The 25263-nt window shown below is 46.8% G+C and overlaps 1 protein-coding gene across 1 annotated transcript in view; it reads right to left on the bottom strand.

Moving 5' to 3' along the window:
- The window catches only part of LOC144130163 (uncharacterized), a 57747-nt gene extending 42704 nt beyond the window's left edge, over positions 1-15043 (bottom strand). Inside the window, exon 1 of the mRNA XM_077664171.1 lies at positions 14899-15043. Coding sequence (XP_077520297.1) covers positions 14899-14941 — 43 coding nt within the window. The 5' untranslated portion in view covers positions 14942-15043. The remainder of the gene's footprint in view (positions 1-14898) is intronic.
- Positions 15044-25263: the final 10220 nt, after the last annotated feature.

The raw sequence follows: 25263 nt of genomic DNA on the forward strand, positions 1-25263 counted from the left end.
ACGGAGCGCATTCGAAGAGAAGGCAGGGGGCGCTAGTAGTGGGTCGGGGATGTAAAGGGGCCAGGGTTGCAATGTGAACTCAGTGGCAGAAGATGCCTGCAGTGGACGATTAGCTGTGCTGACAGTGATGTATACCAGTAGGCTGTAAAAGTGGGCTTTTGACCTCAAATACCTCACTTCAACCTCACCACCTAAGGTTGAGGTCTCCTAAGTAGAGGCCACTAGCGACCTCATATTGTGAGGTAGAGGCCGGACGCAGGGCCTCAAAAATACAAATAAATGAAGGTAAAATTTGAGTAGTTAAGAATCTCTCCACCGAGAATTCTGTGAGTGAAAGAAGCTAAAATGATGACAGTACCTTGGCAACGACTAGTTATGGCATTAAAAGGAGTATAATTACTAGATATGAGAACCATTGTGACCGAAGGTGAGCGTTTTGATCCAGAAGCATGGCATTTCGCTCGTTTCGGTGCGTGGCGCTCCAGCGTGGCCTAAACGCCGAAATGAGCCACAAAAGCAGCGAGCCATGCAGCTTCGACTGCTGCATGCCATCTTTGCACCTGACAGTACATACACCATGCACTATATATGCGAAAAGAAAAACCAATATTCTGGCGTGAGAGCTCGACGCGTTTATTTATGAATTATAGAATCGTAGCTTGCTGGGCCAGTTGGTTCATGGTACCAGGTAGAAAAACCAGCGGATCAGGACGCGTGCACAAGAGAAGGAAATCAAAAGGACGACTCCAGCGTCGTCCTTGTGCATTCCTTTTCTTGCGTACGCGTCCTGTTCTGCTGGTTTCACTACCTGGTTTATTTATGACTTCTACGTAGATAGCTACTAATTCTGAATCTCGCTATGATCGTTTTGAACGCATAATTTATCACACATCTTAATAACGGTTTGATATAGAACACAATCATGAGCAAACATACGAATTTTCTGACACACACGCGACAGGAATACTGATTATTAAGCCGCGACTGAAACGAGTTGTATTCTTTTATATGTATTAGCAAGCGGTTTCGTTGTATATTCGGCTGTTATCTTTTATTATACATCATACCTGCCCACTTTTTGAAAATTACACTTGTGAAAATAGCTAGCCCACAGTGTCACATAGACTGAAATGCGCCTCTTTTACATCGGCTCGCCCGTCAAAGTTCGCTTGAGCGAAACCTCTCCCTCCTCTGCAACGCATCTGAAGCCTCTGCAAAACGCCCGAAGAAAATTTTACGGCGCTGCCAATCCTATGCAGAGCACCTCGCCAACTGAACTTATACCATACGAGAGAAGGGCTGGAAAAGTAAAGAGTGATGACGAACCCATGTTAACAAAAATCGCAGACTGAAAACAGAACTGCTGTACAAAAAAAGGAGAAGACAGCCGCTCGCCTATTAACTGCATCCGACAACGTCACTTTGTAATCGGTTGGAATCACTCATTTTGAGTGAAAAAGAAAATGAATGAATATATTTGCGCGACACAGAACACGAATTTTGCACCCATGTTCAAACCATCTACAAACAAAATCTGTCGGCTCAAAATACACGTGGTAGTTAAATTTGGAACTATGTGTGATGTGGCACATCGAATATGATATTTTAGCCGCCGCGGTGGATCAATGGTTATGGCGCTCGGCTGCTGACCCGAAAGACGCGGGTTGGATCCCGGCCTCGGCGGTCGAATTTCGATGGAGGCGAAATTCTAGAAGCCCGTGTACTGTGCGATGTCAGTGCACGTTAAAGAACCCCAGGTGGTCGAAATTTCCGGAGCCCTTCACTACGGCGCCCCTCATAGCCTGAGTCGCTTTGGGACGTTAAACCCCCATAAACCAAATATGATATTTTCTCAGGGTCTAAACAAGAAATCCTAACACAAAAGGTCCTGGAGAACGTGACGCTCTTCACGAAGCCGCCGATTCAGTCAACGCTTGTGCATTCACCACGTATGGCATTCGCAAGGTAATAGCCAGACCATCCCCTCATACCTTCTTTGCACATTTGCATTATTTTCCCTCTCGACTAGTTAAGCACAACGCTTATGTATTCATCCCAAGTAGCACGGTGTTTCATAGTTATCGTGGTTCGGGATCATATACAGTCATGCCTCGTTAGTACAGACTTCGTATGGATACGCTGAATTATGGACAATTTTCTCAAGGAATAACTTTCTCGCTGTTTTTACGACTCGTTTCAAAAACTCACACATTGGGGAATGGAGACTGCATTAAGGTAACAAAGCTAATAGCCTCACAGCGGTATCCATAACGCTTTCCAGCGTTTGAGCAAACATTTCGACCAATGCAAAGCAGTAACCTCGTCTTCGTGGCAGCGCACTTGTTTTTTTTTCTTCTCAATTCCCTACTCTAAGTTGCCGGACGCGGACGTTGTTTGTTGCCGGTGAATTTCCTCACAAAGGAGGCACGCGTCAGACACGGAGCTTGCTGGATAGAGGCGGAACGGTCTTGGAGACAAGGAACTTTGGTTTACGTACAACCAAAATGAAAGTATCAAAAGAAAAAATGATAGCCCACACGCCGTTGGACCAAGCGAGCAATCCCCTTACCCACTGGCCGTTCACTGCTGTCTCCCGTGCTGCGGTTCTTCCAAAAGCAAAAAGGAGAGAATCAACACCTACAGTTGTCCTGTCTGCGGCCAGGGAGGAAACTTTGACGGTGCCTTGGCACTCCACTACATGCAGCCCTCGGGAGAACGCTCCGAATGTAGTCATTTCTTCGAAAAGCGACACAGCAGTCCCCTCCAAGACATAAGTACCAACCACGCTGCAGTGTTGCCTGAACGGTTCGGGTTACCCGTCCGGTGGACGAATCCGGAGACCTCAAAGCACACCGTTGCCGGTGTGCTTTCAGCGGCTCGAAAAGGAGACCTGAGTTGACCTGGCGATAACCGCAGTACCTCCGTGTTGGCTGCTCCGCCAGTGTTCTGTTCTCCGGTCACCGCCATAACAAGCGGACGGCAGGCAAGAAAGCACATGGTGCGGGTAGCAAGCTGTTACGTCATCTCTTGCCCGTCTAAAGCGGGATACAGCGCATTCCGGAGGCCGACGTGTTCAGGCAGAAAATTTACTGCAATGGCGAAGCCATCCCCAGACGACAGGCTGATGGGTTCGTTCCTTGGGTCGATTGAGAATGCCGGTGGCACACTTGTGACGTGAACACGACGGCAGGAATACACGCAGCGATGCTCTCGTGGCACTGAGATCGCGTCTACGTAAAGTCAGTGCCTGTTAGTGCCCGGCAACAGTCGCCGCGAGCACGGAGGTTGGGGGGTGGGGGCACCGGAAACGAGCAATGCGCGAACACTCCATGGGGTGGACCGCTGGTACCAACCACCGAAGCTAAAAACAACCTGCGGCATTCCTCGGAGGAAAAAGGAACGCAACCACTCGCCTAGACAGAGCTGCACATCTTTGTTTTTATTTATTTGCAATACTGCAAGCTTTTCTAAGGCTGGTACAGTTTGACCCACTGGTGCACTTCGACGGAGTCAATGCAATAGATACCACTTTTTCTTTACGGTGAGATCGTCCTACATCTCAACCAAGCAGGCTGATATGAACGTCTACAAAATTCTTTTCAAGCTTTCTAGTAAGGGCGATACGGTAGCATTCGGAAGCATTGCGATAGCCAGCGTGAAGCACGAAAGAATGAAAATAAATACTTCTTAAAAGTGCCAGATTGATGGGTGCAGGTGACAACCAACTGGCGTGTGCTCTGGGATGACATGAGATCCGCGCATTTACTGCACTTGTGAAGAAAACAAAAGTGGCTTTGATTAAATGTAGTCACCGAGGTGTGCTGCTATGGCTACTAAGTCAGACAGAAAACTCTTCGGTTTCTTCAGGACAATGGTGACCGACAAAACGCCCTTGACGTAGCTCAGCTTCGCTTACCTTCATAATCAGCCTCACTGCACCCACTCCAGGGCAAGGGCTTCTTTTATGCCTCTCCAATCACCAGTGTCATTTCCCAGCTGTATCCACCCTTCGCCTGCAAACTTCTTTAACCCATACGCCCATCTAACTTTCTGCCGACACCTGCTACGCTTGCCTTCTCTTGGAATCCACTCCTAAGGACCAGCGGTTACCCTGCGTTCGCATCACATGCCCTGCCCAAGCCAATTTGTTCCTTTTGATTTCGACCGGGATGCCATTAACCCGCGTTTGTTTCCTCCCCCACTCTGCCCGCTTTCGGTCTCTTAACGTTACACCGATCATTTTTATTTCCATGGCTCGCTGCGTTGTCTTTGGACTTAAGCTGAACCCTTTCCGTTAGTTTGCACCTTACTGCCCCATGGGTGAGTACCGGTAATATACATCTGTTTGTTGTTTACTTTTCTCTTGAGGGATATTGGTAAACTGCTATTCATGATCTGAGAGAACCGTCCATATGCGCTCCACCCCATCCTTATTCTTCTAGTTATTTCCCTCTGATGATCCGGATCCGCTGCCACTACCTGCCCTCAGTAGACGCATTCCTTTACGACTTCCAGCACCTCGCTGCCAATTGTGAACTGCTCTTCCCTTGCTAGACTGTTGACCATTACTTTGGTTTTCTGCATTCTAATTTTTGTACCCACTGTTCTGCTCTGCCTGTCTAACTCATTGATCATGCTTTGTAGCTCATCTCCTGAGTGATTCAGCAAAGCAATGTCACCAGTGAATCACAGATTATTTAGGTATTCTCCCATTAACTCTTATCCCCAACTGCTCCCAATTCAGGCCTCGAAATACCTCCTGCAAACAGGCGCTGAACAGCACTGGCGAGATCATGTTTCCTTGGCTGACGTCCTTCCTTATTGGATTTTTATTTATGATTTTATGAAGGACAATGGTAGCTCTGCAGTCGTTATAGATATCTTCCAGTATTTTCATATCACCCTACTACACCCTGATTCCGAAATGTCTGCATGACTGCTGCGGTTTCCACTCACTCAAATGGTTTCTCGAAATGAATGAAAGCTATATATATTGGTTCATTATCTTCTGCACATTTCTCTAACACCTGATTGATAGTACGAATATAACCTACTGTGGAATATCCTTTATAAAAGCGTGCCTGATCATTTGCTTGACTGAAGACTAAGGTTGCCCTGACTGTTAGCTATTACCTTAACAAATACGTTGTATGCAACTTACAGTAAGTTGATCGGTCTGTAATTTTTCAACTCCTTGGCGTCTCCTTTTGTTATGAATAAGGATAATGTTAGCGTTCTTCCAAGCTTCTGGTACGGTCGAGATCATAAGGCCTTGCGTATACAGGGTGGCTAGTTTTTCTACCACGATCCATCCTTCAACAGATCTGCTGTTATCTGATCCTCTCCAGCTGCTTTTCCCCTTTGCATTGCTCCTAAGGCTTCCTTACCTTTCTCCTTTTTTTTTTACTGAAAGGATGACCCATTGCTGTGCCCTACCGTCTCCATCATTAACGTGCTGGTTACATTGACTACTCTATAGATAGGCGTAGAACACTTCGGCTATTTTACCCATCTTATCAATATTGGTAATTGCATTTCCTTCTTTGTCTCTTAGAGCATACACCTGATGTTTACCTATGCCTAGTTTCCTCTTCACCGCTTTTAAACTACCTCCGTTCTTTAGAGCATGCTCGATTCTCTCCATATTAAACTTCCTTATGTCGGCTACCTTGCGATTGTATATTAACTTCAACAGCTCTGTTAGTTCTATTCTGCCTTCAGGGTTAGACGCTGTCATGCTTTGACGTTTCTTGATCAGATCTTTCGTCTCCTGAGATAGCTTGCCGGTATCCTGTGGGAGGATCTTGCCGCCTAATTCTACGCCGCACTCCGTGATGACAGCTGTGAGGCTATCGTTCATGGTTTCAAGATTACGATTGTCTTCCTCAGTTAAAGAGAATATCTGTTCCGCAACGATATTCTGAATACCTCTATTTCCCCTCTTACCGCTTACTCGTTAATGGACTTCCTCTTCACTAGCTTTTTTACGTTCCCTCTTCAAGTCTAAGCTAATTCTAGACCTTACCATTCTGTGGTCGCTACAGCGCACCTTTCCGAAGACCTCCACATCCTGTACGATGCGAGGGTGAGCGCATAGTTTGAAATCTATTTCCTTTTTAGTCTCACCATTGGCGCTCTTCCACGTCTATTCCTGTTCTCTTTTTGCGGAAGAAGGTATTCGTGATCCGTAAATTATTTCCTGCCTGCGAACTCTACTAATAACTCCAGCCTGCTATTCCTAGAGCCTATCTCATAGCCACGTACCGCCTGGTCGCTGCCTGCTACTTTCCTACCTTCGCATTGAAGTCGCCCCTAAGACTTTACTTTTTTCATTGCCGATTCCGCGTCTTCATAGAAGCTTTCAGTGATCTGGTCATCATGGCTGGATGGTCATCATGCCTGACAGCTATTATTACAGAGTGCGCCGCAGGAGTAGGCGGTAGGATGGTTCGACAGAATACCGGCAAGCTATCTCAGGAGGTGAAAGATTTGGTTAAGAAACACCAAAGCATGAGGACATCTAACCATACAGTCAAAATAGAATTAGCACAGCTATCGAAGTCAATAAATAAGTGCAAATTAGCCGACATAATGAAATTTATTATGGAGAGAATCGGCCATGCTCTAAACAACAGAGGTATCCTAAACTGGTGAACAAAAAACTAGGCATACGTAAAACCCGCAAACATCTTGTAGCCTTTGCCAAATCGGTATCCGATGAGTTCTCTTTGCGCTTCAAAACATTACATATTGGTCCTAAACGATACATATTCGATGAATCATCACAAACAGTAAAATAGGAAAATAGCAACCATCTCAGCTCCTGTTGACAGATTGTTCTAAGCATATACACCAAGAAGCCCTTTCATTGTCAGCAATCTTTACTAACGTGCGAAGTTTCATTCCAAAGCGCGACATTGTTTCCCATATCGTCACTTCATCTGCCAGTAACATACTAGTCCTGACAGAAACGTGGCTAAACAGCGATATTTCCGATAGTGAAGTGCTTCCCGACTTGCCCAATTTCTGCGTTTTTCGCAAAGATCGCCCAGATCGAACGGAAGGAGGGGTACTGATTGCCACCGCTCGAGATCTATCATGCTCAGCCATTAACCATTCATTAGATATAGAAATATTATAGGTTTTATTACACGCTTCACCTAAATCAGTTGTTATCGGCGTTTGCTACAGGCCTCCTAACAGCCCCGATTTCCCTCGAAAATATAATAACGCATTGAATGAAATTAAAGCTAAACACCCTAACACATGCACTCTCCTATTCGGAGACTTCAATTTTCCGAGTATCGACTGGAATAATCTAACCGCTACAGGTAATAAGGATGCTAATGAATTTCTAGACGTTTGCCTTAATTTTAACCTCATTCAAACTGTATCCGAGCCAACTCGTGTAACCGAAGACTGCGCAAATATTCTAGATCTATTATTATCGGATAACCCTGAATGCGTTCATTCTATCACGTATCTACCAGGCGTCAGCGATCATCACGTCATACATGCTGGCTTCACGATTAAACCATCCTTACGCGCAACAACTAAAAGAACTATCCGATTATACGATAAAGGAAACTATACAGCAATAAATAATGAACTTCGCGCATTTTTGCCAGCATTTCAATCTAACTTTAATCAAAGATCCATGCATGATAACTGGTCCTTGTTTAAGAGGAAAATTGATGATTTGGTCGACAGGTTTATTCCGAACATAAATATGCGGACTATCCCTCAAAACCCATGGTTCACAAATACACTCAGACGCCTTGAAAATAAAAAGAAGCGTCTCTTCCGATCGGCCAAGTTGCTTTCTAGTCAGAACGCTTGGAACAGATGTTACGCAGCCGAAAAAACGTACTTATCATGTATTCGAGAAGCCAAGCGCACCTTTTGCAACTCCGATCTGCCTAAAATGTTGTCAGCTAACCCCCGTAGGTTCTGGCAAGTCATTAACCCCCAGCACACACGCACTATTTCCCTCACCGATGGTTCGGGTGAAACTGTATGCGAAACAGAATGCGCCAACAAGTTCAACGCAGCCTTTTCTTCCGTGTTTACTAATGAAACAGATCCGACACTTCCTCCAAACGCCCCCGTTATTCAAGATACTATGCCGTCTCTTACATTTTCTTCCGCAGGAATTTCGTCCCTAATTGAAAACATTAAACTTTCATCCTCTGCAGGAACTGACAATATCAACGCTAAAATACTGATTAATACCAATATGCTCATCACTGTTGTGCTTGTTATTCGCTCAGTCACTCTTCACAGGTCAACTGCCCATAGAGTGGAAAATTGGTAATGTCGTTCCAGTCTGCAAATCAGGTAACAAGAACTCACCGCTTAATTACCGCCCCATCTCTCTAACTATTATTCCCTGCAAAATCATGGAACACGTCATCGATACCCATATCATAGCATTCCTTGATTCGAACAACTTTTTTCAACCTGCAGAGCACGGGTTTCGCCTGGGTTATTCCTGCGAGACCCAACTTGCTACGTTCATTCATGATCTGCATGCTAACCATGATTGTAGTCTACAGACTGACATCTTATTTTTAGATATTGCGAAAGCCTTTGATAAAGTACGCCATAAACGCCTGCTGATAAAACTTTCCCAATTAAATGTGCGCCCCCATATTTTGAAGTGGATTGAATAGCTTTTAACTAATCGTTCGCAGTTTGTCTCCGTTAACAATAAGAACTCTAACTCACTCTTAGTTACGTCGGGCGTTCCACAGGGATCTGTGCTTGGCCCACTACTGTTTCTCATATACATTAATGATCTGCCTTCAAACGTAACATCTAACATACGCATGTTTGCTGACGACTGTGTACTTTATCGTGCTATTCTCACCACCGCTGACCAATCTTCTCTACTAAATGCTGTTCAGGAGTGGTGTAATAAGTGGCTAATGGAACTTAACCCACGTAAATGTAATCTTTTGTCCATCAGCCGCCGCCGTAATCCTCTAATTTTCTCTTACGAAATACCAGAAGTTCTCTTACAACTAGTTCAGTCATACAAGTACCTAGGCATAAGAATTTCTAGCGATCTTTCTTGGAGCTTGCATGTAACTAATATAATATCGTCAGCAAACAAGACGCTAGGTTTTCTCAAGCGCCATCTTCACCATGCTCCTCAACATGTAAAGTTATTAGCTTACAAATCATTCGTCAGGTCCAAACTAGAATTTTCATCGCCCATTTGGAATCCTCATCAAGATTGCCTCATAAATGCCCTCGAATCTGTTCAAAATCGCGCTGCTGGTTTCATTCATTCATCTTACTCGTATGACATCAGCGTTTCCTCCTTAAAAACAGGATCCGGATAATCACCCTTATCGCTCCGCCGTCGCATTGCCAGCCTGTCTTTATTTCACAAATTCTTCCACAGCCCTATGCTCATCGCACCTTATATTCTTCCCCCAGCCCGCAAATCTCATCGCACCAGCCATCACCTACAAGTTGCCCGTCCACGCTCACGCACCGTCACTTCTTCTAATTCCTTCTTTCATCGTGCAGCCGCAGACTGGAACGGCCTTCCAAACAACGTTGCCATCATCACTTGCCCAAGTATTTTCGCTGAAAATGTATAAACTTTCATGTTATTGTAAATCTGTGTTTTTAATTGTTTCCACCCCTTATGTAACACGCCTCTTTTGTGGCCTTTAAGGTAATAAAATGAAATGAAATGAAATATGGTTAAAGCGACATGAAGGGAAATGCCATTTTGCAAAACGGACAAGATAGTCAAAGTAGCCTAAAAATTGTACGCAAATCTATACAGTAGCCGATGCAATCAGGACGTTAATGATGGATACAGTAGCGCGCAGCAATGCGTCATCCCGCCAGTAAAGAAAGAGGAAATAAAGAAAGCCTTAGGAGCAATGCAAAGGGGAAAAGCAGCTGGTGAAGATGGGGTAACAGCTGATCTGTTGAAGGTCGGAGGGGAGATTGTGCTAGAAAAACGAGCCACGCTGTATACAAAGCGCCCTATGACCTCGAGCGTACCTGAAGCTTGGAAGAACGCAAACATTATCTTAATTCATAAGAAAGCAGACGCCAAAAACTTGAAAAATTACAGACTGATCAGCTTGCTGTCCCTTGCACATAATGAATTTACTAAGGTAATCGCTAACAGAGTTAGGTCGGCCTTAGACTTGAACATTTGGATTGTCTTCCCGAGTTAAAGCCGAATATCTTTTCTGCACTGGTATCCTGATTTCATGTTATTGAGGCACCACGACGACGAGGACGGAGACGTAGAAAGAGTTTTGTTTCCTCTTCTATATATATATTGCGTGTCCCAATTTGATAGTGAGCACTTGGTCTGTAGTTTCATGTCTCCGTTCTCGTCCCTGTGGTGCCTCAGTAACATAAATCCGTGCCAACTCACCCAATATTCTAACCTTTATCAGTCCTGAAATTCTGTACTCTCCCTCTTACCGCTAACTCTTTAATAGGCTTCCCCTTCACTAGTTTTTCCCGTTCTCTTTTCAAATCTAGGCTAATTGGAGACCTTACCATTCTGTGGTCGGTACAACGCACCTTTCCGAGGACCTCCACATCCTGCACGATACCAGGGTGAGCGCATAGAATGAAATCTATTTCTTTTTTAGTCTCACCTTTGGGGCTCTTCGCCGTCCACTTTCTCTTCTCTTGTTACCGGAAGAAGATATTCATGATTCGTAAATTAGTTATCTCGTCGAATGGTGCTAATAATAACACCTCCCTGCTTCTTGGTGTCTATGACATAGTCGCCTACCACCTGGTCTCCGGCCTGCTTCTTTCCTACCTTCGCATTGAATTCACCCATCAGTACGGAGCACTGTGATTGTACTTTGTTCGTAGCCGATTCCACGTCTTCATAAAAGCTTTCAACGATCTAGTCATCATAGCTGGGTGTAGGCGCGTAGGCCTGAACCACCTTCAGCTGGTGCCTCTTATTAAGCCTACTTACGATTGATTTTTTTTTTACAATGAATAATAATGCTCTCTTCGCTGTACGCAGATGCAACATCTCATCGCCAACTTCTTTTTGCAATAAATTGGGCTTGTTTTTGCTGTATATTCGCGTCTATAAACGATCCACTTTATGGACACTTTGACGGGCCCATAAGTGTCCATATGAACGGCACACGACTGCATGGAATTACGAGGCAGAACGAGGAAGAGGACACTATAGGTTATTCGGGCGGAGATGAACCTCTACTATTAGCATTTATCGAATGAGAACACACAGAAGTATATTTAACGACTCGAAGGGGAACACTCCGGTTTAACCTGAAAACTCTGCGACTCTGTTTCTTCCTCGTTCTTTTCTCGTCAAATCAGCGGCTGTGTGTGTGTGTTAAAAGCTGCCCTAAATACGCCACATTGCTGACCTCGGTTGCTCCAGTTTGCGTGGAGAGGCCGCATAATGTACAGCGGGGCACCCTTCACTCGAAATGACACCGGCAGCCGTGACGAAGCAGTCTTGGTTTGGACCATCCGCTCGCCGAGGAGCTCCTTGGCCGCTTGTTGGGTTCAGCATTTTTGTGCCCGGCCCGACCGCAGGCATCCAACGGGGCAGGCGAGGCTCACTGCCACAGTAGACTAGAAGGGAGCGTATACAGCCACTGGGAAGACATCACGGTGGAGTCCCAAAGAAGCTAGGAGTGGGCATCTGTTTTTCCAAGCGGGGTAACCGAACACCAAGCGCCACTGCGCACCGCGGTGGGGCGCTTGAACTACGCTTCGGAAGGGCGTTCGTCGGAGTAGCTGCGGAAAATCTGCAACTCCAAATCCAACCTCACCGAATGACAACCTCACTCACCCTCAGAATCACGCGCTAGGACAAGGTCCGATTTGTTGACCTCGCTCAAAATTTCGAGCCGTCGCCGACCTCACCGCAACCTCACCTCACTTCGTGAGGTTAAAGTGCGCCTCGTGAGGTCGAAACCTCATGAGGTTGCCCAACTCTGCGCGCAGAACCACCTTTTTTGAAAGCATTGTGTACAGGGATAGGAACACCAAGTCGCAAAAAGAATGGCCGCTTGGCGGATTCATCGGAAGTTTATAGAAAAGGTGCACAGAACCTGTGCACCGCGCACGATGGCAGCACGTGTTTCTGACTGCCTGACACAGTGTTTTTGACTTGCGTCCCCTCTGAGCTGGGTCTTTACCGCCTGACTTCCTCTAGTGACCAAAGTGGAACCGAACGGAGCTGTTTTTCCGGCAGCGCATTATGTGCTCATTTATTTTAGTGCCATCCGATCAAGCGGCCAAGAAATGTTGCCTGCGCTCACTTTCGGCCGTGGCGGAAACGCCCGCGCCACAGTAAATAGCGTGTGCGATACGGTGGTTGTGCGGCGCCCAGCCTGATAATCGTGCTCCGCATTTTCCCCGCACGCAGTGCCCGTATTGACGCAACGATGCTCGCCCCTATTTGAGCGCAAGGTCGAGCCTTCCGGGGTAAACCCACCGCCGGCGGGGGGCTCTCTGGAAAGCGCCGCTTCGATTTTTTCCTGATTCGAAACGAGGTGGTTCTTTCGGGCGGGAGCAAAAACAAAGTATGAAGTCGCGAACGGGAAGATTGAACGGCTGCGCACAGCTGCGCGAAGAGAACGACATTCTCGGGAAAGCCCAACTAGCGGGGCTCTTTAGTAGGACTGCAGCAATGGCACGCCGTAGAAATTAGGTGGTGGCAAAGTAAAGGACGCAGTCGGTCGGCAGTGCCACGCTGCTTTGCTCTGTTAGTATTCTTCCTGCACTGCACCTCAGCTGCTGCTGACCTGCAGCACGGAAGCTCGTTCCTTGCGTGTGACGGCGGGCATTGTCTGCCGCGCCCTCTGACGCTGATTTCCGTACAAACAGCAAAAAATGCTCATTTAGATCGACAGCCCACGCGACGATTACGCAACAAGCGGCAGGCTTCGCGCAGCAGCCGCCCGCCCTTGTGGCAGCAGAACCGGTTGCAGATTTGCTGCCCCAAAAGAAAGGCTCGCTTGGTTTCCATAAGCGCCATCTTCTTTATGCGCTTTTTAAGCAGCGCGCTGATTCAAACGGGCCAAATGCAGGGAGATGTTAGCGCTGGCAGCAGTCAGGCCGGAGGGGGACTCGCGTGGCGTGCACGGACATGCATTCTTGCCCCCACCTGCCTGCTCTCTCGCCGCGGTATCCCACTCATGTCGTCGGCACACGCGCGTTACGGCCGCCCAGGATTGCCGCTGGGGCGCAATGCGCCTGCAAACCGTTGGCTCGGCCCCGTGCAACCAATTGCCCTCGTGCCGATTGAAAAGTAGGGAGCGCTCCCTGGCGCTTCTTTTTTCCCTGTCAGAGTGCGCATTGTTCTAGCAAACAAAGGAGCGACAGCTCAGCAGCGGAGCGCGCCTTTCGCTGCGCAAAAAGCGCTGGAATGCGCGCCGCTTTCGGAAGGTGCATTCCCGGCACCACAGACTGCATTTCAATGGATGGAGCGGCGGAAAGGCGGAGGAGCCAAGCATCCGGTCGGGTTCACAGACCCGGCGGCGGGCGCACGCCCCGACGCGCCGCCGCGCGCTGGTCACTCGTCGGAGAAAGCCGGAAAGAATGCTTCGTTCCGTTCCAGAAACGGTAGAGGGGAAAATCCGCTTCTCTGGCGGCCCTCAAGGCGACCGGCGGGGATGCCCGCGCAGGGATTTCCCAGCACGCGCGCGCCTGTTGGTAAACAGGCGCGGCGTCTGGAGTGTCTACACGTCAAGGCGATAGAGCCGCCTTTGAGCAGACTCTCATTCTGGTGGCAGGAGCGGTTCCAAAGTGGTGAAGATCATTTGCACCGTGTACAGAAGCAGGCTGTGCTCGCCTCGTTGCGTTGGCCCCTTGTGATTGCCAACTCGTTTAGCTCTCACAAAGTACACGGAAACGAACGTCGGAAACGCTCAGGTATCGCTCTTTGCCTCGCTCACGATGCGATGAGGAACGCTATGTGTACTTTATGGCTGCACGCGCCGAGCGCGTGTGCGCCGCATTTCCGAGCTGTTCGTCTGAGGGGAAACTGATGCGGCGCAGCACAATGGATGGCGGCTCCCTTCGCGGGCGGGCAAAGTGATTCCTCGAGAAAATAAACTATGCACTTGCCTTTTCCAGAGTTACAAGTAAAATCGTGGTGGACTAAAGAAGGACACAGCGATTCATTTTACGGCAGCCAAGCATGCGGCTAGCAGAGGAAGCGAGCCAGATATCACCGCCTTCCATCCACATGTGGAGAAATCTCTCTGGAACCTCCCAATGAACAGCTGCGATATACAGGGAATAAAGAGATTCATCAGCGCTCTTCCGTGCGAAGAAATGCCCTCGTTTCCTGCTGCTAAATTCATCACCTCACCTGACAGCACTGCGGCTTAGGGGACAATACAGGCGCAGTTTCGCGTGCATGGTACCAGCCCAAAAAACGTGACTAGTGGGGAGTAACGACAGTTCACAGTCACTTTTCCCCAGGCAGGGGCGACGGGCGCGCGCGCTCTACCGCCGAATGAGTTCTCCTTCCCAACCTCAAGACACTTTGAACTCTGTCAGCGGCGAATCGTGAGTAGGATGTCACACAGCGGGAACAACCAAATGTACTAATTGTTCTCTGAACGCTGTCTTCTGCTAGCCGCGGCTTGGAGACAGCTCAAGCGGACAGAAACACTGCACAAAGTGGTCACAGACAGCGGTCGGAGAACAACTGTACCAGTATATAGAGCCTCGTCCGGGACGTGCACGCTGTTGTACAGGAGGGCGCACGGAAGGGGCAGCGTCTCTAGCCGAGTTCACAACACCCCCCGAGCATGCACAGATGCAGTTCGGAGCCCGCGACGAGCGCGGCGGAGCTCGGTGGAGCGGGGGCTCGAGCGAGCTCCGCCGCCGGCGCGCAGCGCTTACCGAGCAGGAGCGGTGGGCCGGCGCGTCTCAGGGGCTGCACCATGATGGGGGCTCCTCGGCTCGTGCCATGGGCCGGCCGTTTATATAGGCGCCTGCGCCACGGCTCGTTCCGCCGAAGACGGCCGATTCGCGTCGACGAGTGGCCGCCGAGACATGCACGCGCGGAGGCCTGCCGCGCTGACGTCAGGAGCAGGCGAGGGGCCGCCTACCTGGCAGCAGCCACCTGCTGGCTGCTTCTCGGAAGGCGCTTCCGGCCGCGCTGCCGAGGGCTTCCTCGACCCGCGGCGGCGGCGCAAGAAGAGGTAGACTGCAACCCCCCCCCCCCCCCCCCCCCCGCCTTCAAAATCTCCTAGAGTGACAAGCTCAGATTGCCGATAAGCCAGTTTGGTCTGGATTACGCCAGATGTGTTTTCCTTGAGCTCGTGGGCACAAGGAAAGGGCTCCAGAGAATCGTACGGCCCCTCTTTTCCACCTCACGACAATCTTGTGCGGTGCATGCATGGTTTCTTCATGTCCCAATGGAAGAAATATTCCTAGCCTTCTACTTCACACCATTATTTATTTAAGCATACTGTAAGCCTAATTAGGCTCTTACAGGAGTAGGCAAAATAATGGGCCGGTTATACAAAACAATGGCATATCCAGCATAACATACACAAGGTACAAAAAATGCGCACTGCAGTAGGATAGACCATAGCAAGTAGGCTGATAACACATATACAGTGCGTTAAGGGACCATCGACTTCCATCATTGCCATACACGTTCAATTCGATGCATTTAAAACACTGGAAAGAAGAACGACGAAACCACTAAGAGATACAATCAGGTCAACACGACAGTCAAAAGGCACAAGTAAGAAAAAATAATATTAAACTGAACACTCGTGGTGAATAACTCGAGACATCGTAGGAAATTTTTTTTCACTGTAAATTCTGTTTTTCAAAGAATGGTCGACTCTACGTTTTCCAAAAAAAGATAGCAAGAGGGACGTCGTCCATGAATTCGTGAGGCAGATTATTCCATTCTTGAATGGCTAACGGAAAAAATGAGAATTTATGTGTGTTGAATCGTGCTGGGATGTGTTTGATGCACTTTTCATGGTTTAATCGCTTTGAGCGATAATGAGGCGCCTTGATGTACTGATTTTTATCAATTCTTATACGATCGTTGTAAAGAATTCAAAGAAGCTTCGAAGCCACGCGTCGCCTACAAGCAAGGGTAGGGATCCGCGCTTTAGCTCGCAGGGAAGATACGCTGTAATTGCGTGAGTAGCAGGAATAAATAAACCGAAGGGCCTTATTTTGAATTTTTTCTACTTGTTCTCTGAGGTATGACTGATGAGGGCTCCAAATGATGGTGGAATACTCAAGGATGGGCCTTACGAGGGTATTATAGGCTGTTAGCTTTACATGAGGAGGAGCTGCCGACAGTTTCCTACAGAGAAAGCCGAGCTGTTTGAATGCTTTTGCACACGTGTTTGTTATATGAGTGTTCCAGCTTAGCTTATGGGTAAATGTAACGCCTAAATATTTCACCGTATCCACCCTCATTGTGTTAGATACTGATAAATTGTAAGAATATGCAAGAGGCACTTTTTTATGGGTAAATGAGATGCAAGATGTTTTGTTGATATTAACTTCCATTCCCCATGTTTCGCACCCTTTGGAAATGTTATTTACAGAAGAATTTAATTTTAACTGGTCGTCCGGAGTACGTACCGTAGTGTACAGAACGCAGTCGTCAGCGAAAAGCCTTATTGTTACTCCAGGTTCGTCGCAGACATGGATATCGTTGATATATATTAGGAAAAGGATCGGTCCCAAGACGGATCCCTGTGGGACCCCGGAGAAAACGTTCAGTCATTCGGATTGTGCATTATTCATTTCAACATATTGCGTGCGACCTGTGAGGTAGGATTTTATCTAGGTTATTCCTCTTGAGTTAATGCTAGTAGTACCGACCTTGTAGATTAATTTAGAATGCAGGACAAGATAAAGTAATTTCCTAAAGTCAATCAGAATGGCATCTGCTTGATGCTGGGAATCGATCACTTGTGCAAAATGATTTGTAGCCGCCGCGGTGGCTGAGTGGTTATGGCGCTCGGCTGCTGGCCCGAGCGCCATTACTGGCTGCATTTCATTAACTGGCTGCAGCCAGTTAATGAAATTGGCCTATATATATCTACAGATGGTCTGCTGCCGCTTTTGTGAATTGGAATAGCCTTTGCACATAGCCAGTCGGACGGAAGGGTGCCTGTTTCTAGGGAAGGTGTAAAAATTTTGTGCAAAAACGGGGCCAATCGTCCCGCGTATCGCTTCAGAAATGTGTTTGAGGTGCTGTCTGGACCAGGACACTTTTTGACATCAATCTGCAAAAGCAAGTTCACTATACCTGCCTCGGTTATCACGATATCCGGCATCAGTCATTGTGGCTCACTTATGGTAGCGCTTGTAGCAGGCTCACGTGTAAATACATACTGAAAATATTGATTCAAAGAATATGCGATAATATGGGGGCTTGTAACTACCACACTCTCTATTTCCATTTGTGATACACGGGGCTGAGGGCTCGATATATACCGCCAGAACTTTCCTGGAGCGCGAGTAATAAAATTAAAGTTGTTGAGAAGAACGTTTCCCGCGCGGTCTTAGTTTTCAATTTTAGTTTGCTCGCAAGTTCGCTTATCTGAAAACTATTTCCTTTTCTTCTGCGCATTTGCTGTATACAGTCTTCGTTTCGGAATGAATGATGTTACGTGTAATCCACGGGGTTTTCTTTTTTGTTCGTTTTATCCTTGTAGGTACAAATTGTGCCTCACGATGTGTTATCGCTGCTCTCACTTGTAGCCACAGGTTATTTACACTGCGGGAATCTGCACAAGAAAAACTGTCGCGGATTGTTTCCAGATGATCTATAATGCCTGCATCATCTGCCCCGCTGTAGTCTTTATTAGTGGCGAAAGAATTACTGTCATTACAGTCAGCGTGGTGGCGCAGGTGAGGGAAAGTGAGAAAAAAGCAATTTATGGTCCGAAATCCCGTTTTCCACACTAATTTCAGGACAGAGAAAACTAGAGACAAATGCTAGATCTAGTACGGAAACAGCTTTTCCTTGGAGACGCGTTGGCTCATTTACTATTTGATATAGCGAAAACCTAAAAATTATATCCAAAATCTTTTCGCAGTTATTTATTTCGTTCCTTCCGATTGTTCAGTTTCTCCAGTCGATACCTGGTAAATTGAAATCGCCTGTGACGATGAATTTTGCGCGAGCGTTAAATTTTCTATGAAGGAACACGTGTTTAGAACCCGTGTTTTTTTACTAATATTATGAATCATCTTAGTACACACTCATTATTAAATACCCATCAGCATGGCTTTCGCAGTGGTTACTCATGTGTTACCAAGCTAAGCGAATTTGTTCATGACCTGTCAAGTGCATTAGATAAAGGCAATTCTATCGACTGTATATTTATAGATTTTAGGAAGGGCTTTGACGTTGTAACGCATTCCTTATTAATACAAATATTTTCTTGGTACAACATAAATGAAAACGCTATTAGATGGATAAAAGAATATTTGAGCATTAGGCGTCAGTGTGTTGTTATCAACGGTAAGCAGTCGCATGAGGTTCCTGTAACATCAGGGGTGCCACATGGATCCGTCTTGGGCCCTTTATTGTTCATAATTTACATGAATGACATCTTTTCAGATATTTCTTCATGCATGCGTCTTTTTGCCGATAATTGTGTATTGTATATAATCATTAACAATCAGGGTAACTGCAATGCATTACAACAGGACTTGTGTGAAGTAGCCCAGTGGTGTGAAAATTGGGGAACGCATATTAATTTACAAAAATATGTTCATATGTGTTTCACTAAAAAGAAGGTTCCCCACAATTTCACTTATAGTATTCAAAATAGTAGACCGCTTTCAGTGTTGGAATTTAAAATCTTGGTGTATACTTAACCGGTGCATTGTCTTGGCGCCGTCACGTGGATTTTGTTACTGCCAAAGCCTGTCGCTTTTTGGCTTCCTGCGACGTAACGCAAAACCTTTTCCTATAAAAACAAAAGAACTACTTTATGATACAAATGTTAGACGCATACTTGAATACGCTTGCACATTCTGGGACCCGAAATCCTTGCTTGAGATTCAAAAGCTAGAAAGAGTTCAGAATTTGGCCGTTCGTTTTGTTTTTAATAACTACGGGCGATATTTCAGTGTAACGAGCGCTAAAAAAGCTTTGGGTTGGGACACACTTCAACAACGTAGGAAAGTTCTGCTTTTAAAATTGTTTCATAATATATTTCATTCAAGAACTGGAATTGACAGAAAAAAATATATAGTCAACCCTGATTATGTGTCTTTGCGGATAGATAATTCACTTAAAGTTAAAGAATACAGCTGCCGGACTGACCTTTTTAAAATGTCATTTTTCCCAGAACAATTTTGGAACGGAACAAGCTGCCCGAGGAAGTAGTGTCCATACTATCAAATGATTCATTTTCTTCCATGCTCTGACAGTTTGTTTATTTTTATGTATAATAATTCCGTGTTCTTTCTATCTGAATGTTATCTTCTTTTTGTAACCACCTGCACGCGGTGGTATTTGTGTAGTTTTTCTTTCTAAACTGTGTAAACTGTTTCTAAACTTCCCCACTGTAATGCCAGACAATGGCGCTGTGGGTAATCAATCAAAAGAAGGTAATCAACTGGGGCATTCGGTCGTCTGTATACACCGCCCACTAGTACCAAGTTTCCCTTTATGTTTACAGTGCACCAGACACTTTCATGGTTTGATATGCCGCATTCTTTCTGGAAAACGAGGTCCTGTTTTATTGCAATGGCTACACCGCCTCCTCGCCCATCGCGGTCTGAGCGGATTATAGGCGTAGGAAGTGGGAACTATTCCTGAGTCGTGCATATCGGAATGTAGCCAGGTTTCTGTGATTACAACTACATCTGGCGAGTACAGCAACAAAAGTTCTTCAAATTTTTCGGATTTGTTAACGATACTTCTAGCACTGAAACATGGCAGTGTAAATGGTGCTGAAGACTGTGGTCAGTCGCTGCTACCTGCGGCACTTTTGGCTGGTGCACGCTCGGCATGCTATAGCAGCACTCTCGTGTTCTTCCCGCCGTTCGGAGCTGAGGGGTATGCGATACGATAAAGTTCGTGCATCGCCCTCAAACAAGGATTCGTCCGGACGCTGAGTACGCAGCTCCAACTCGCTCCGCAGACGGCGCTCATAATCTGCGGGCAAGAACTCCTCGCGAAACCTCGCTCGGCACTCCTCCATTGTGCGTGACCGGTGGCGAGTGAGGCGGAACCAGCGGGCAGCCTGATCGGTGAGGGAGACTGCCACGACACGCGCTAGAATCTCGCCATCGGTATTCCCTGTGGCCTTCTGGTAAGTCAGCATGCACTCTAGGTACTCATTGGCACTGACAAGATCATCATAGCCGCCGTAACTGGGAAGGTCCACCCGTAGCCTCGGTCTCACCTCTGGAGCGGGTGTTTGCAGGCTGTTCTGCACTATACCCGTGAGGCTCTCTATGAGGCGCAAGGCGTTGCGCAACACAGCCTCTTGGATGTTGGCCTGGCCAGGAAGTTGTGGCTGAGGGGCCGCGTGGGATGAGCAAGACTGCGCAGGTCGCTCCGTGCTCTCCCTACCTGACGGCATAGCGCTTGGTGAGAAGCGCCTAGCGTCGCCGCTCGTCTGAGCCTGTGTTTCGCGTGAATCACCGCTCGGCTGAAACGACATTAGATCGCAGGAGCTAGCGTCAGCCTCTGGGAATACGCCGGCAGTATTTGTTACTGCCATGTCAACATGTTGCAGCTGAGATGCCATATCGGACAACCACAGCAGTCAATCCCGCTGGCCGCCATGGCTAGCCTGTGTGTCGGCAGTCGGTCACACAGACACTCGGTTCGTCACACGTCTGGTCTCACGTTGGGCGCCAACAATATGCGGGTTATTCTTGTAATAACGCTCAAAGGGCTAGAAGCAGTAGTCGCTCTCTAGCACCAGCGTGCCAGCCCTAGCAGTCAGAGCTGTGACCCCCAAACCTGCTGTAAGGTAAGTCGCAACCACTGCGGGTTCGGGCCAGAGGGGACGAACTAGAGTATTCTACTCGGATGAGCGTTTATTGCTCCCGAGCAATACAAGCAGCAGCAACAAAACAACCGCCGCAACGAGGGAGTGTTCCGCTCGCGTACGGGGGTGAAAAGCACAAAATATGGTGAACGCGCACAAAATGGTTGGGGAGGAAGGTTCCGCTCACCTCGCGTGGCTCATCGCTCACGGAACGCGGCGTTCAAGTCACACACGGTGGCCGGGAGATAACGGCAGCGGTCTCCGTTGCAACGTCCGTGCCTGTGCACAGCTCCCGCCAGAAGACGAGCGGGCCCCGGGAGGCACGCGCCTTCTCCCGGGCTGTGGAGAGGAGGTCTCTCCGCATTATGGCGCGTTCACACTTGGACATTCGGCGGCGAGAGCGAGCGGAATCTGCTGCAGCGGCAGAGATTCCGCTGAAATACCCAGCGGTAACGGCGCGTTCACACTTGGACATTCGGCGGCGAGAGCGAGCGGAATCCGCTGCCGCGGCAAAGATTCCCCCGGAATACCCAGCGGAAAGCCCGATCGGTCCAGGACCGAATTCTTCCGCCGGAAAAAAAAATCCGCCGAATCTCGTCAGCCAATAGGATGGCGAGGAAACTGCTTCTGCCGGTAGAGCAAGATGGCGTCCGTGCACTCGCAGGACTCCCAGCAACACATCGTCGCAATGACCGCGTCACCGACATCGCAGCAAACAACGGATATGTTGATTGATGCCGTTAAGAATTATCGCGTGTTTTATGACAAGTGGCACCCACAACACAAAGTCAATCTTTTAAAGGACGACCTTTGGAGCAAGATCGGAGCAGCCCTTGGCATGAGCAGTATGTATGCAATATTGCCCGCATGCACGTCTTGTTTACAACGTCTAGTCTGTCACAGCTTGCAGTGAATGAGTTACTTAGTACTGGCGTTGGAAATTATTTTGATACAAGCGCGCCTTTACCCGTGCATAAAAGTGAGACCTGTGCATGGCTGAATGCTGTCTGGTAGCATATATAGCTTTGATCGAGGCGTCAGCATAGGGGCTCATGAAATCGTAATGAACCGCGATATGCATTAACCCCTTAACAAAAAGGCTCTGAAAAGCTTTTTGACGGCCGGAACGTACTTTTCCGAAATGAACCGCTAATTAAAACCGAATGTGTGTACCTGTGATTAGCACCCAGCTGACTAGTTAGGAAAATTAACGGTGCTCTTGTTTGGCGCGAGGCCGTTTCACCAGTGCGCGGCAATTGTCCAAATGCGCGGAAACATCACTGCATAAAGTCTAGTGCATTAGATTCGGAAAGTTTTGGACCCCAAACAATAGCATCTGTTGCCGAATGCCCAGAAAACGCATTTGTGTATTTAGGTGCCCACCAGTGTTGCATGCTATCTAAGAATGACTATGCAGTATGTGCTGCATGTTATTTGTGCAGTGATGCACAGCTGAATAAAGGTGTGTGTAAAAATGTATCCTTTGCTTCAGGTATAGCTTGCCAGAAGAAATTTAAGAACCTCAAGGATACGTTCATGAAGCAGTGCAACCTCATTCAAAACAAAATGAAGAGTGGTGCGGGGACATCAGATATCCCCACCATAAAGTGGCGGCATTTTGACTCCATGATGGCTATTATGGAGCCCGTTTCGCCAGAACCAATCTAAGTTCAAAAATTGTGTTCCTTTTCAAAAATGTATAGTGCATTTTGATATAGAAAACAAGGCGAGAGACGCATACCTCGGATAAGAGCCTACAAACTCGAATAGAGAACAAGCATGCACCTCTATGTAACCGCTCTGCAAACGCTGTTATACGTACATGTTGACCGCACAGCAGAATGTTTTACATGACTATGTGCATAATGCCTTTGAATGTGAATTTGGCAACAGTGTTATACAAATGTTACTTGCATGCGGGTATCATCGTAGTGAGAACTACAGTACCTGGGCACGCTCAACACAGCATGACCCCATTTCAGGAAAATTATGTCGTGTGCTATGCATTGTAGACTGTCTGGTGTATTACATTCTTTTCTTTTTCTTTAATTTTTTTTTCAGCCTCTGCAGCAATCTCTCATTCAGCGCCGTAAAAAATTGAGTCACGCCACTTCAACTCTTAGCACTGGCAGAATATTAATAATAATGGCATTTTTAAACGAAGCTGACAACAGAAACTATATTTTCAACAACACAAGCACATGCAGCTACCTTTCATATGCCTCAGAGCCCGTAGGCATTTGTTAGGCTTTTCTCATAAAGAGCACTCCCTGTAAACAACTCGATTAGGCTTGAAGTAAGTACTGTTTCAAGCACACTCGAACCATTCTTCATTTTGAAGCAGCAGTTAACACGCATGTTAACACACATTGATCAAGAACCTGTGCGTAATATAAGCCTTTATTCATTACCAGACATCACATGAGAGTCCAAGCAGCCGTGATTAAACACAGAGCTGAACTGTACACACAAGAGCACAGAGTTGAATCCCACACAAGTTGTAGGTTCAAAATTTCTTCCTATTGGCCGCACTAAAATGCGAGGCTTGTTTTAAAATGTTTTGTCGCAGCTGCAGCAGAATGATGGCATCCTTGTAGGCATTCATTAGAGGAAATTAGCGTTCAGTCATTAGTTTCATTAGTGAGTGCAAAAACAACCAGTATTCATTACAGAATGATGTCACAGCACGAAGGCTTCGGTACGTTGTATCAGTTTACGAGTGGCACATGAAGTTTAAAACTGGCCGCTACTCCAGTTGCGACTCAATGTAGGTGACCATCAATCATACAATGTAACTGCAATAGAGCAACAGATGCGAGATAATTGGCGGGCAGTAATTTACAAAGTGGCACCAGACAAACTTTGGTCATGACTTTGCTCTGCATTCCTGTTAACATGGTGGATGCCACGGTGTTGGCGATACGGGCATCAAAACAGCTTACTATTGATCCAATAAACTGCGTGTATGTCTATTATCGCCCTCGGATATTTCTTGAAGCACAAAGCCTATGGAAACTAGGGATCAATGCACTGCTGTGCACTAGAGAGCAAATACAGCAGCATAGAATGATGACAGTAGTCCTTGCCAAAAACCACAGATTTGCTACTATTGTTGCCCCCAAATGATTCGGATGCTCGGCTGTGACTGTAAAGGAGTGCGCTGATACATGCATATCGAGATATGTACTGTGATCAGCAAGTCGTGTTCTGGCCTGCTTTGAGAACCATTTGAAGCCTGCAGTCATGCCAAAATGATTTTTAAGTAAAGAAATACTTCATTCATTCGTATTTATTGCAATGTGTGGTACATTCAGTACATGGGGTAATTAGTGCTACCGACGGAGGCCCCAAGGTAATACTGTCCGAGGGACCTCCTGTTCGGAAATAAAAAAAATGCAGTGGTTCAGGTACAAGGAAAAGAAGGTGTATAGAAAGCACGCAGATGAGAAGCAAGAAACTATCGTGATACAACGCTAACAAGCAAACAAAAATGTACAAAATGTGAAAATACAAGAACAACGCAAATTATAAAGTGAAAATAATACAGGCAAGATATGTATACAATACACATTAATTAAAGGAATGTTCCTTTTTAACTTGGCCCTACACATTCTACCATTTTACCAGACCTAACACCAAGAGGTCATTATGTATTTAAGCTCGTCGAAGAGGTATCATGTGTTGAGAAGCTCTGACATGAAGCGAAATACGCTGAGCATGAGTTTTCATGGAGCCAGTCAGAAGAAGGGGGCTCCTAGTGGAATTCAAGCATTTGTGAACTGGTGGCACATGGAAACTGAACGTAGTGGGTACTGCGTTGAAGAATGATGACATGTATTCACCCACTATTTAGAATATTTTACTCATAAATTGGAATTGATGCCACTTGTTACCACTGTGATTTGCTAATTCACTACGCATGTTGCTGCAGAACTGCATCTACAGAGGATGATGGGGAAGATCACGCAAGTGATTCACAACTAGCCTACGTTGGCATAGCTTCCCAAGAAAATTGCGGTACGCCAGCTCAGTCCCCAAGTCCACCTGGGACGCCTGGACCTCTAAGACCTGCGGAACCTGAAAATACACGAGATGACAGGTAAAGAAAAACTAGTCATCTCTGCATTACACAATTTTGACACAGAAAACTGATTTATTTTAGGTTCCTAGGCACAGATGTGGACTCAGACACTGAAAGGTATACGTGCCTTTATAATAGCTTCCTTCGGCACAGGCAATGTGCTTATGACGCAAATTTGTT

Source organism: Amblyomma americanum, chromosome 1, assembly GCF_052857255.1.
Source record: "Amblyomma americanum isolate KBUSLIRL-KWMA chromosome 1, ASM5285725v1, whole genome shotgun sequence".
Taxonomy (NCBI): Eukaryota; Metazoa; Arthropoda; class Arachnida; order Ixodida; family Ixodidae; genus Amblyomma; species Amblyomma americanum.